The sequence below is a fragment of the Callospermophilus lateralis genome, chromosome 9, assembly GCF_048772815.1.
Source record: "Callospermophilus lateralis isolate mCalLat2 chromosome 9, mCalLat2.hap1, whole genome shotgun sequence".
Taxonomy (NCBI): domain Eukaryota; kingdom Metazoa; phylum Chordata; class Mammalia; order Rodentia; family Sciuridae; genus Callospermophilus; species Callospermophilus lateralis.
The window spans coordinates 38,795,709-38,808,042 of NC_135313.1; the positions used below are offsets into that span (position 1 = coordinate 38,795,709).

The 12,334-nt window shown below is 34.3% G+C and overlaps 1 protein-coding gene across 1 annotated transcript in view; it reads right to left on the minus strand.

Annotated features, from left to right (window-relative positions):
• The window catches only part of Slc39a10 (solute carrier family 39 member 10), a 64,876-nt gene that overhangs the window by 11,319 nt on the left and 41,223 nt on the right, over nucleotides 1-12,334 (minus strand). Inside the window, exons 6-8 of the mRNA XM_076866301.2 lie at nucleotides 6,489-6,609; nucleotides 5,022-5,390; nucleotides 3,693-3,773 (exon numbers count right to left, since the gene is read on the minus strand). Coding sequence (XP_076722416.1) covers nucleotides 3,693-3,773; nucleotides 5,022-5,390; nucleotides 6,489-6,609 — 571 coding nt within the window. The remainder of the gene's footprint in view (nucleotides 1-3,692; nucleotides 3,774-5,021; nucleotides 5,391-6,488; nucleotides 6,610-12,334) is intronic.

The window sequence follows — 12,334 nt, forward strand, 5'->3', positions numbered from 1 at the left end:
GTTTTCTTTGGGGTGTGACGTTAGTAAAAAAATCTTGTAATAGTTTTAAGAATTCACAATCAAAAACATAATTATGGCAAACAGGTTAAATTAAATAAATTTTCCTGAAATGTGATCTATTATTGCTTTGTCAACATCTTTACCTATTAAGTGGGTAAACAACTTCTTCCTTATTAACCCGCCATGCTATTTCCAGTCTATAGAGGAATGATTTTCCCCGAGCTTAGAAGTTCTGAGGAAGATGCTTCTCTGCCCATATCCACATCCTGTTCCTGCCCAAGTAAATAAAAATAGATGATCTAAGTAGGGACTTTCACCTGGTCCTATTTTACAAAACTGCCCCATTGCTGTGCCTTCAAGGGAAAACATAGGATTTATGATCATGTTTTTACTTCCGTTATTTACAGTTGGTGCTTCACTTCATGAAGTCCTACTTACTTCCTTTTTGACAAAGGTCAGTAAACTTTGTGCTAATTTTCTTCTCAAAGCAGCAGCAACATCTCAATGTCTGGTTTGGGGGACAAAACAGGTAGACATTTGAGGTCTGAATGGTTGAGTGACCCAAGAAGGTTCTCTAATCCAGGATTTTCCCCAGAGTTCTGCATTGGATTTCAAGGGCTGGCTTACACATTAATTGATATACTGCATTTGTTCTCCACATTGCTAGAATATCTCGTGTTATTCCTTCAATGACAAAGGAGTACGCAGCAAGAAAACAACTATCATTCATCTCTAAAATTCATTGTTTTCAATTCTGTGCCATACTAGATTCCTCCAGAGCTAGAACAATTCAATAAAACCACATTTAAATACAAAGTGGCCTGACATGTTTCATTTAAGGACACTGGATAGATGACCAGGAAGATTAATTAGAGGTTTTCCTAGTATGCATTGGATGGATATGTGTGTGACAATACAAATCTATTACTAATAGTTTTTTTTTTTAACAGTGAAAGATTGAAATATGAGGACAAATGTTATTCATATTTAAAAGCTAATAGAAAATCCTGATTTGTTTTGCTATGGAGTTGGGCTAACGTCAGTATCTGCACATTAAAAATCCTATAGCTTAAGAAATGGAACATCTAGAAAAAGAAATACACTAAGTACCAAAAGGAAGATCACCCAGAGAAGGTGATAAATTTTAGAGGGAAGAGTAATATAAGGTATAGGGTAGTAAGTGACAGTAATGAAGATGGAGAAAGTAAGAGTCATACTTAACATGATAAATTAGGGATAGAGGTATTGACAAATCAAGAAGGATGGTATCATCAAAGTAAAAGATTCAAGTACTCATACAGCCTGTCTGGAAAACTGTGTTTAGGTGAAGTAGAAAATATGCAATAGGATGTATTATGAGGAAGACTGGAAAGGTAAGCAGAGGGCAGAAATGAAGGCCACTGTAATGAAACCAATGAATCTAGCTTTACTTTATACATAAGAGAGGCAACTGAAGACTTTGATTACATAAGCACATCTCATTTAAGAAGCTATATCTGGTAATAAGGCATATGAGACAGAACAAAATGAAGCCAGAAATGTACAACTGTGGAAATTGACCAAGTAAAACACAACAAAGGCAGCAATGACCTCATATGGGGAAAGGATTATGGAATAAAACCAAGACTTACCATAATGTGCCCAAAGTTGGCAAGGTAAACAAAACCATAGGAATTCAGCCCTATTGAACAGATGCTAAGTGTGTACTAATACATTGCCCTGCTTTTCGTAGGGTGATACTGATTTTTAAGCAAATTCTATTAATAAATAAACTTTCTTAACATCAAGCAAATAAGGTTACTACCAATCAAGGCAATTATATAATCAAATTAATAATGACATTTCATAGCCAGATCTGAGTTTTCAAAAATAAATTAAATTAGAAAGAGCACATGAAGAAACTCCTCGGAGTCTTAAAATGTGGAGTTCTTTTATTTTGAATTAATGCCATCTCCACTTCCCTTGAATGTTTTCTATATGAATGCATGTTCACATCTTTAACTATAATTAAAGTTAAAGAGAAATTAGATACTGGGTGATTAATAAATACCAAATAAAACAACAAAGCAATATTTACATTTATTAAGTCAACAAAACCAAGCAATTCAGTTAATGATAAATTTTGGCAGAGATATGGCAACATTAGGTATTGCTGGCTGGAAATTACACCAGTGAAGCCAATGAATCTAGTTTTACTTGGATAATGATATGGTATTTCTTAGGTATGCATGTTTAGGACCCATCAATTCTGTCCCTTGAATATGCATAAAATATGTTCTCACAAGATCAGTAAGTATTACATTTACAGATGTTCAATGTACCATTATTTGTGGTGGCCGGAAATTAAAAGGCCACAAGGTATACATCTAACACAAGGTGCTAACTATGCAAAAAGTGGTGAATGCATACCTTCAAGTACTGGTAAAAATAATAATTTAAATCAATTCATGGTAACTGAGTAGAGTTTAAAAACACAACGGTAGTAACATAAGGTAATAAACATCATACTATTTATATAAAAATGTGTGCATATAATACCCATACATATTCCTTGGATCATATAACAATGATTACACAATAAACATAAGAAAATGATAAGTCTATATAACAGGGAAAGAGAAGTGAATAGGAAGATAAAGGAGAAAGCCCAACCTAAATAGAAAATTGTGCATTTTTAGTATTAGAGGAAAAAAATCTATTAATCAATGAGAGAACATTAAAAAATATTTTTAAGTGGTTTTAAAAATTAATTTTGGGGCAGTAAGGTCCACCTTTTTAAAACACATGAAAAATTAATGTTAAGATTTTGGGGTATTAAGATTACACAATATTAAAATAAACATACACACACATACATATAATATGTGTGTGTGTCTATGTGTACATACATATAAAATAAAGAATCATCAAACCTCATGCTTAAGAGGATTAGAAGTTAATAATACTACTCCAAACCCTTGGTGCTAGTGCTAGTCAAGACTGTAGTCCAATTTCTTTCATAATTATCCAGTACACTTTTGGAGACAGTATCTTTCTATATTTAAGAAGAAAAGACTGCCTTACACACATCTAGGCCAACTTCCAATTATGCAGTCTGTGAACTTTGCCTTGATTGTTTAAAAAATATAAATAGTTTGCAACAAAATCAAAAGTGGGTTACCAGTAAAATCAGGTACTTAAGAAACAATACTTTTTTAAAATATTATGTTCAGTGAACTGGTCATAATTTATGATTCTTTTTTTTTAAAGATATATAGATAGATAGATAGATAGATAGATAGAGAGAGAGAGAGAGAGAGAGAGAGAGAGAATTTTTTATTATTTATTTTTTAGTTTTAGGCGGACACAACATCTTTTGTTTGTGTGTGGTGCTAAGGATCGAACCCTGGGCGCATGCATGCCAGGCGAGTGCGCTACCGCTTGAGCCACATCCCTAGCCCTGATTCTTTCATATAATAACATAATGATGTTCCTGAATGCAAAGGAAAGCACACAGAAATGAATATTTCATTAATCTTAAGAAACACATTTTTTTTCATATTTTATGTCAGGATATATACAATTACAATTAACGACACCTCATAGTTGTTATTGGCCATTTTTTGTTCTAACATCTCTGAAGTGTGGAGTGTCTACAATTGGAAAGTCTTGCATTTGAAGAAATCTGGTAAAAATTCTTAAGGTTATATTACCTAATTCATGTGGCAGTTCATGACAGAAGACAGCTATAGAAGTACTGATTCCTCCTGTCAATCCAGCACTGAAAGCTGCTCCTGAGGAAGATTTAAAACAAAAACAGTGATATTGCAGCTCTTCTGTTTTTCCATTTTTATTAATGATGACTGGTTGTCTCTTCTGCATATCTAAGTTAATTTCACTTATATGCATAACTCACCCATTTTACATACTATAGTTTTTGAAAATATAGTGAGTACATATTCTGAGTCTACCAGAAGAATCCTTTATTCTTTAGTATTAATAGCTACTATAGATGTAAAAATATAGTCAGCTTTCTGAAAGAAAGCAAAGCCTGCTTTTGGGCAATTAATAGTCTCTCTCAAAGATAGTCACATATTGATCACATTTAATGTTCTCCTAAAATGGTTAGATGAGTTTATATTAGCAAGATTCTACTGTATTTGCCAAGCACAATGGTGCATGCCTGTAATTCTAGTGACTCAGGAGACTGAGACAGGAGGACCACAAATTCAAGACCAATATCAACAACTCAGCAAGGCCCTAAGCAACTCAGTAATATCCTGTTTAAAAAAAAGAAGGCTGGGATTTGGTTCAGTCATTAAGCACCCCTGAGTTCATTCACTGGAACCAAAAATATTATAATGTATTTGAATGTATTATAATGTATTATTATGATGATTTTTCCTGTCATAAATATTTTCTTCACTTTTTCAAAATGAAAAAACTCCAAGATTGAAATTAAACTGTTTTCTTTTAGGGAATATACAAATGTATTTGAAAATGTAACATTAAAATAGCTTTTTCAATAAAGTGACTATCCTTTGAGAAATCAAGTTATTTAAGAAGTATATTATACACATTTGTTTAATTTCCAAAAAATAAAATAAATGAACACTGAAATTTTACCTTTAATTTCCAAATACAACTGTAAAACATGAAAACACATCCTTTGGAAAAACTAAATGACATAGTAATATATACTAGTACATTTGTTAATAAGCTCTACATAAATTTTAGTTTTATGAATTATAGTTCATAGGATTATATGGACATACTGAAAGGAGAAAAGCATCTTTAAAGAACAACAAATTAGCCAGGTGTGATGTTCCATGTATGTTATTCCACCTACTTTGAAGGATGAGGCAGAATGATTGGAAATTTTAGGCGAGCCTGTACAACTTAGTGAGACTCTATCTCAAAATTTTAAAAGGGCTGTGGTACAGCTCTCGCCTAGCAGTATGGAAGGTCCTGGGTTCAATCCTCAATACTGCAAAAAAACAAAACAAAAATTATAACCCAACTTTCAAGTATAGTCCACTTACCAATTGCCAGCCCATCACTGAAGTTGTGGATGCCATCCCCCATGATTACCATCCAGGCTATATTGGCTATTCCTGTTTCTTTCAGATCTGATCCAGAATGACAGGGACCATGTGAATGATGAGAATGTTTGTGGTGCCACTGATGATTATGTTTTCTCAGCACAGTTTTATTCTCATCATGGTGGTTATGTGCAGTAGCATGGAGATCATGCTCATGAATGGTATGTAATCCATCACTGTGAGAATGGTCCATGATTTTCTCCTCTTCTATACAAAGGTAGTTTTTAGGAGGGGATTCTTGTTGGCCTTCTAAATCTGTCAATTCAGTTTCATTAAGTCGATCTTCAGAAACAACTGAGTCATCAGTTCCTAAATTATAGGAGAGATGTTTTATAAGCAAATGCATGAATATTTGCTCATTTTTTAACCCAGACAGAACAGCAATGCAATGAACATTTCTTAAGTGAATATAAGTCTGATAAATATACTTCCCTAAAATTATTTAGAAACAATTCCCACAAAACAATGTTTTTGGAAACTCATCAACTAAATAACTAGATAAAATAAACCCAAAATGTTCAGAGAAAGGAATCTTAGTGGTAACTCACTCTAGCCACTTCTTATTTAAAAAACAAAGACAAATAAAATTTACAAAACTTTCCCAAGTCATACAGTTAGTTGATGGTAAAGTTCTTTATATCCCTCAATGCTCCACCTATATGACAATGCTACTGAGAAAGATCATTGGTAGAATGACGTTCAGAATCCCATGCAGGGGAGAAACATGTGATAAGGAACTTTTTTCTTAACTGGGGGGTGACCTTTCAACTAGTTTTTCAAAGCTCTTTTTTTATGACAGAGACCCTGATACTTCCCAATTGTATTCCGGGGGAGAGTTATACCATTAGATTCTAAGACTGCTAATTTTTTTGCAGAAAATCATTGATACCATCAGGGAAATAAGTTGAAACAGAAAATGAGAAAAATTAGGTTAAAAAACATTTTTATGTTCCCCTGAAAACTAAGCTACCTCACTCATCACCTACAACAATCAGAATACAAACAGAGCAGATTTTAATAAAGACTAAGGCCATGCTCCTTTAAGCGCAAAGGCAATTTTCCTTTTTTCACATTAAACCAATCACATTTAAAAGATAAAGAGATTTCACATTGTCAAGAAGTAAAACAATCACTGCCTAGAAAGACTTTGATTTCCTCAAATGTTTTTTCCTTAAGCTAGAAGTGCAAAATGTTTCTTGCCCCATAATGTTCTTGGCCCACTTTCAGCATAAGGGTGAAATTAACTAAACAAATCATAAGACACAAGAAATATTTACATTTAAGAAAAACAGCTTAGAACTAGTATTAGGTAAGCCCACAAGGACAAAAAATTTTAAACAACACAGGTGCAGTTTAGACGCAATTTTTATATTTTAAGAGTTTCTCTTTAGTTAGAACTGTTGATACCAGCAAGAGGCTTGAGTTGAAGCCAGTCAGCATCTGGTGTGTTGTTTAATTTATGATCTGAAAGCTTCCTTCCAATAGTTGATTCTTCTGTGCTCTGCTTGATAAACCATTTCTGTTTTCCCTGGGGGAAAAATTCTGATATTAGTAAAATCTGTATCCACAATTAGCAACAATATCACCTTGTTAACACCTATTGGGGACAACTGGTATTAACTTTATACATAAATCACTTAGAAAAGAAGAAAAAAAAATTGGGAGTTAATCAAGGGATCTAAATAGATGAAAAATCCAAACAAATGTGTGTACTGATTGATTGATTTTTGTGGTATTGGGGATTGAACCCAGAGTTGCTCTACCACTGGGCTACATCTCGAGCCTTTTTATTTTGAGAAAGAGTCTTGCTAGGTTGCTGAGGCTGGCCTCAAATTTGTAATCCTCCTGTCCCAGCCTCCTGAGTGGTTATTACAAACATGTACCAAAATGCTTGACTTAAACTTTCATATTTTAACAAATACTAAGCTAAGAGGTTCAATTAATCTACATTAAAGAATACAATGCACAGTATTAAATATAACAGAAAAGTTAAAAAAATTAAAGCTTATTCATTTGAATTTTACTCTGTGCTTGATGCAATTTCTTATTGCCCTGATTATGCCATAATGAAAAGAGTCATACTTCAGGCAGATCCTACATTTGTAGTTCACTTCTTTCAGAGGTTCTAACTATATGATGCGGCATTTTCTTGTTGGTTTTATTTATAGGCCTTAATGATGTGTCAGGCATTTAAGCCTTCTAACTACTGCTTAAGTGAGCTTATATGGCTAGCTAGGCATGAAGCAGTCTCCAAAGACAGCTACCACCCACTTCCTCCTTCCTGTATGACTACTCCGCTGTACGCCTAAGGAGGTGGAGTTTATCCTCTGCCCTAGACTTTGGCTGTCCTTCTGACTTATTCTGATTGATAGAATGAAGTAGTCAGTGCCTGTTCCAGGACTAGTCTTAAAAGGGCCAGGAAGCCTTTGCTTTTGCTCAGTGAAGCCAGCCATAAAACCTGTGAAGTAGTTTAATCTTGACTCTGAGGAGACATGAGGTAGAGGAGCAGTAAGACAGAAGTGAAGCACCTTTCAGCTCTATCCTGATCAGCCCAGCAGCCAGTCTGAAAGCTCCCTTCCAATACACAAACTGATGCTTCTGAGAAGCCTGTCAAGTATCTGTTCTATTTAAATACAATCAATTCTCTTTCTTCAAAAAAAAGTTGTGCCCTTTTCCAGTAGTGTACTTACTGTCCTGTTCATCTAAAGAACAGGCAGTGATTTATCTAGACAAATCCTTTCCTTTGATACATTTGAACAGTTCCTTCCTAGGTCTGGAGACCTCTCCCAGCCCCAACCCAACCAAAGGTTTTCCTTTCAGTTTTTTATTTTCCACAATTTCAAATTTACAAAAAAAAAGCTGTCATGTTTTGGAACTTCCATTCTTTTACATCAATTTTCTTACCTTTTAAAATGTATTTAATTTCACCAGTAAATTGGGGCCCAAAATAAGATGGGGGAAAAAAAACTTATTTAGGGCCAGGGTCGTTGCTCAGTGGTAGAACACTCATACCTAGTACGAGTGAGGACCTGGGTTCAATCCTCAGCACCACATAAAAACAAATAGAGATATTGTGTTCAACCAAAAAAATAAATATTAAAAAAAATAACAACAACTTATTTATCCCTTAAAGTAAGAATTATATTCTATACTTGCCAGTAAACTACACCGTCCCTAATACTACATGCTGCTTCAATGTTAGAGGTATACACATTTGGAGAAAATAACTAGAACTTTAACTTCTTTACATATATTACAATATATACTTTATTACAGTGATGAGCTTTTTTCTACTAACATGTATTAATTGTACATATTAATGGGGTTCAGTTTCAAAACATGCATACAGTGCTCGCTGATCAAACTGGAGAAATTAACATTTTCCTCTCCTTGTTTTTGTTTGAATCCCATGAACTCCTCTCTTCTAGATCTTCATAAAGCATACACTGGGTTCATGTGAACTGCAGTCACCCTGTGTTGCTGAACACAGAATTATCTCCTCTATCCAACTGTGCTGTGGTACCTGCTGTCCTACACTCTGCTCCACACAACGTCTGGCAATTACTATTTCACATTCAAGCAGGTGTTTTTAATTTCCACAACAGAATATGTGATACTTATCTTTCTGTGTCTGGCTTATTTCATTTAACATGTCTTCCAATTCTACCCATTTTGCTGCAAATAGCAATTTAATTCTTTTCTATGGCTTAACAACATTCTATTGTGTATATACATTTTCTTTTTCATTCATCTATTGATGGGCACCTAGGGTGATTCCACATTGAACTGCAATAAACATGGGCATGCAGGTATCTCTTTAGTAGGCTGATTTCATTTCCTTTGCATAAATGCTGAAAGAGGGATAGCTGAAGTCATACAGTATATCTATTTTTAGTTTTCTGAGGAGCCGCCATACTGTTCTCCATAATGGCTGTCCTAATTTATCCATCAACATTGTAGAAGAGTTCCTTTCTCTCTACATCCTCATCAGAAGTTGTCACTTTTTGTTGTCTGAATGATAGCCATTCTAACAGGGATAACTCATTATAACATATATATTTTTCCTTCTTGGTGATGCTGGAGCTTGAACCCAGGACTTCATGTATGCTGAGCATGCATTCTACCAATGAGTTACATGCCCACCCTTCAAAGTAATTGTGATTCATATTTCCCTGGTGACTTAAGCATTTTTTCATGTATTTCTTGAGAAGTTGATTCATATCATATGTCCATTTTTTACAATTAAAAATATTTATTAAAACATAAAAACTGTACATATAGTATATCATGTTATGTTTCAATACATGGATACAGTATATAATGTTTAAATAAGGATAAGTATATTTATTTCCTCAAGCTTTTATTATTTCTTTATGAAAAGATCTTATAAAATTCATGTGCAGTACATTATTTATGGTCACCCTCCTGTGCAACAGCACACCAGAACTTCTTATTCCTATCTAACTGTAACTTAGTATTCACTGGCCAACATTTCCTCATTCCACCCCCATCCCACCTCCACATGAGTGAACTCTGAAATTCTACTTGTCTTACTATGCCTGAGTTATTGGTTTATTTCACTTAACATAATAATCCCTAGCTCCATCCATGTTATCACACATGACAAAACTTCATTATTTTTAAGGTCAAATAATATTCCATTGTGTATATATGCCATACATGTATGCATACAATTTCCATATGTGTATATATACAATTTCTTTTTTCACCTAAGTGAGGGACACATAGGTTGTTTTTCTTGGTAATTATGAATAGTGCTACAATGAACACGAGAGTACAGAGATCTCTTTGATATACTAATTTCATTTCCTTTGGATATATACCCAGTAGTTGAATTGCTCAATCTTGATAGTTGTATTTTTAATTTTCTGAGGGACCTCCATACGGTTTTCCCTAATGACTATAATAAATTACAATCCCATCAATACTGTGCAAAGATTCCCTTTTCTACATATATCCTTTGCCAGTATTTGTTATCTTTAGTATTTTTGATAGTAGTGATTCTTACTGGGGGGAGATCTCATGCATTTGTGTGTTGGGGATCAAAGCTAGAGTGTCACACATGCTAGGCAAGTGCTTTATCACTGAGCTATATCCCCAGCCCTATCACTGTGGTTTTGATATGCATTTCCTTCATGACTTGTGATGCTGAGCTTTTTTCTTTTTCATGTACCTATATCCTGACCCTTTTTAAAAACTAGACCACTTCTGTGTTATTGTGAGTTCCTATGTATCCTGGATATTAATCCTTTGTCAGATGAATAGTTGGCAAATATTTTCTTTCATTCTATAGTTATCTCTTTCCTCTGTTGTTTCCTTCACTGTGCAAAAGCTTTTCAGTTTGCTGTAATACCATTTTTCAAATTTTGCTTTTTTGTGCTTTTGATTTTTGTGCTTTTTGGGGTCGTATCTAGAAAAACAATTGTCCATAATAATGTCTTTAAGTATCTCCATGTTTTCTTCTGACAGGCTCATATTTTTGGGTCTTATGTTTAAGTCTCTGCTCCATTTTGCGTTGATTTTTGCATAGGATGAGAGATACGGGTCAAGTTTCAATCTTCCGCATATGAATGTCATTTTCTCAGTACCATTTATTGTGGAAACTGTCCTTTTTCCAATATATGTTTTGTGTTGCCTTTATTGGGAATCAGTTGACTGATGTGTAGGTTTATTTCTAGATCTCCATTCTGTTCCAATGGTCTAGGTGTTTTCATGCAAGTACCATGATGTTTTGGTTACTATTGTTCTGTAGTATGTCTTGAAATAGGTTTTATTTTTTTTCCTTCCTTCCTTCCTTCCTTCCTTCCTTCATTCATTCATTCATTCATTTATTTATTTATTTTGCAGGTACAAAAGCTTTATTGAGAGAACACCAATAAAGGATGAAGGAAAGGAAGCAGGATTGGGTGAAGAGGAGAAAGCCAGATCACAGCACAGATCTTTCACTTGGATATGCTATGGGGGAATAGCAGAAACTTGATTAAGCAGAGCTTTTGATTGTGGTTCAGTTGTTAAAAAAAAAACAAACAGATGGTTGAGATTTGAGTGGGGTGCTTGCATGGGTGCCATGATGGGTAGCAAAGGAGATGAGTTTCTTTTTTTCCTTTTAGAAATATATGACAGTAGAGTGTATTTTGACATATTATATATTCATGGAGTATAACTTTTTCAAATTAGGATCCCATTCTTGTGGTTGTACATGATGTGGAACTTTGCTGGCAGTGTATTCATATATGAACATAGGAAAATTATGTCTGGTTTATTCTATTGTCTTTCCTGTGCCCATCCCCCCTGCCTTTGCTTCATTCTCCTTTGTCTAAACCTCTGAATTTCTATTCTCTTCCTCCCTCACTTGTTGTGCGTTAGAGAGAACATATCAGAAAGAACTTTAGGACTTAAGAGTTTTTTGGATTGGTTTATTTCACTTAGCATGATATCTCCAGTTCCATTTCATTTACCAGCTAATGCCATAATTTCATTCCTCTTTAGACAGAGTAATATTCCATGGTGTTATATCTCATTTTCTTTATCTATTCATTTGTTAAAGGGCACCTAGGCTGATTTCATAGCTGAGCTATTGTGAATTGAGATGCAATAAACATTGATGTGGCTGTATCACTGTAGTATGCTGATTTAAGTCCTTGGTGTATGCACTGAGGAGTGGGAGGAGTAGGATAAATGGACAAAATGGTGATTCTATTCCAAGTTTCCTAAGGAATCTCCATACTGCTTTCCAGAGTGGTTCCACCAATTTGCAGTCCCACCAGCAATGTTTGAGTAGACTTTTTTCCCCACATCCTTGCCAACATATATTAATATTTGTATTCTTGGTAATTGGCATTCTAATTGGGGTGAGATAGAATCTCAATGTAATTTGAAATTTGCATTTCTCTAATTGCTAGAGATGTTGAACATTTTTTCACATTTTTTAAAAAAAATATTCTTATTAGCTGTTGCTGGATATTTATTTATTTTTTTTATACGTGGTGCTAAGGATCGAACCCAGTGCCTCACACATGCTAGGCAAGTGCTCTACCACTGAGCCACAACCCCAGCCCTTTTCATGTATTTTTGAAAGTTCATATTTCTTCTGTGAAGTGCAATTCAGTTCCTTTGCCTGTTTATTGATTGGATTATTTCGTGGGTTTTTTTTTTTTTTTTTTTTTGGTGTTAAGTTTTTACATATCCTAGAGATCAACGCTCTATCTGAGGTACAGGTGACAAAGATTTTC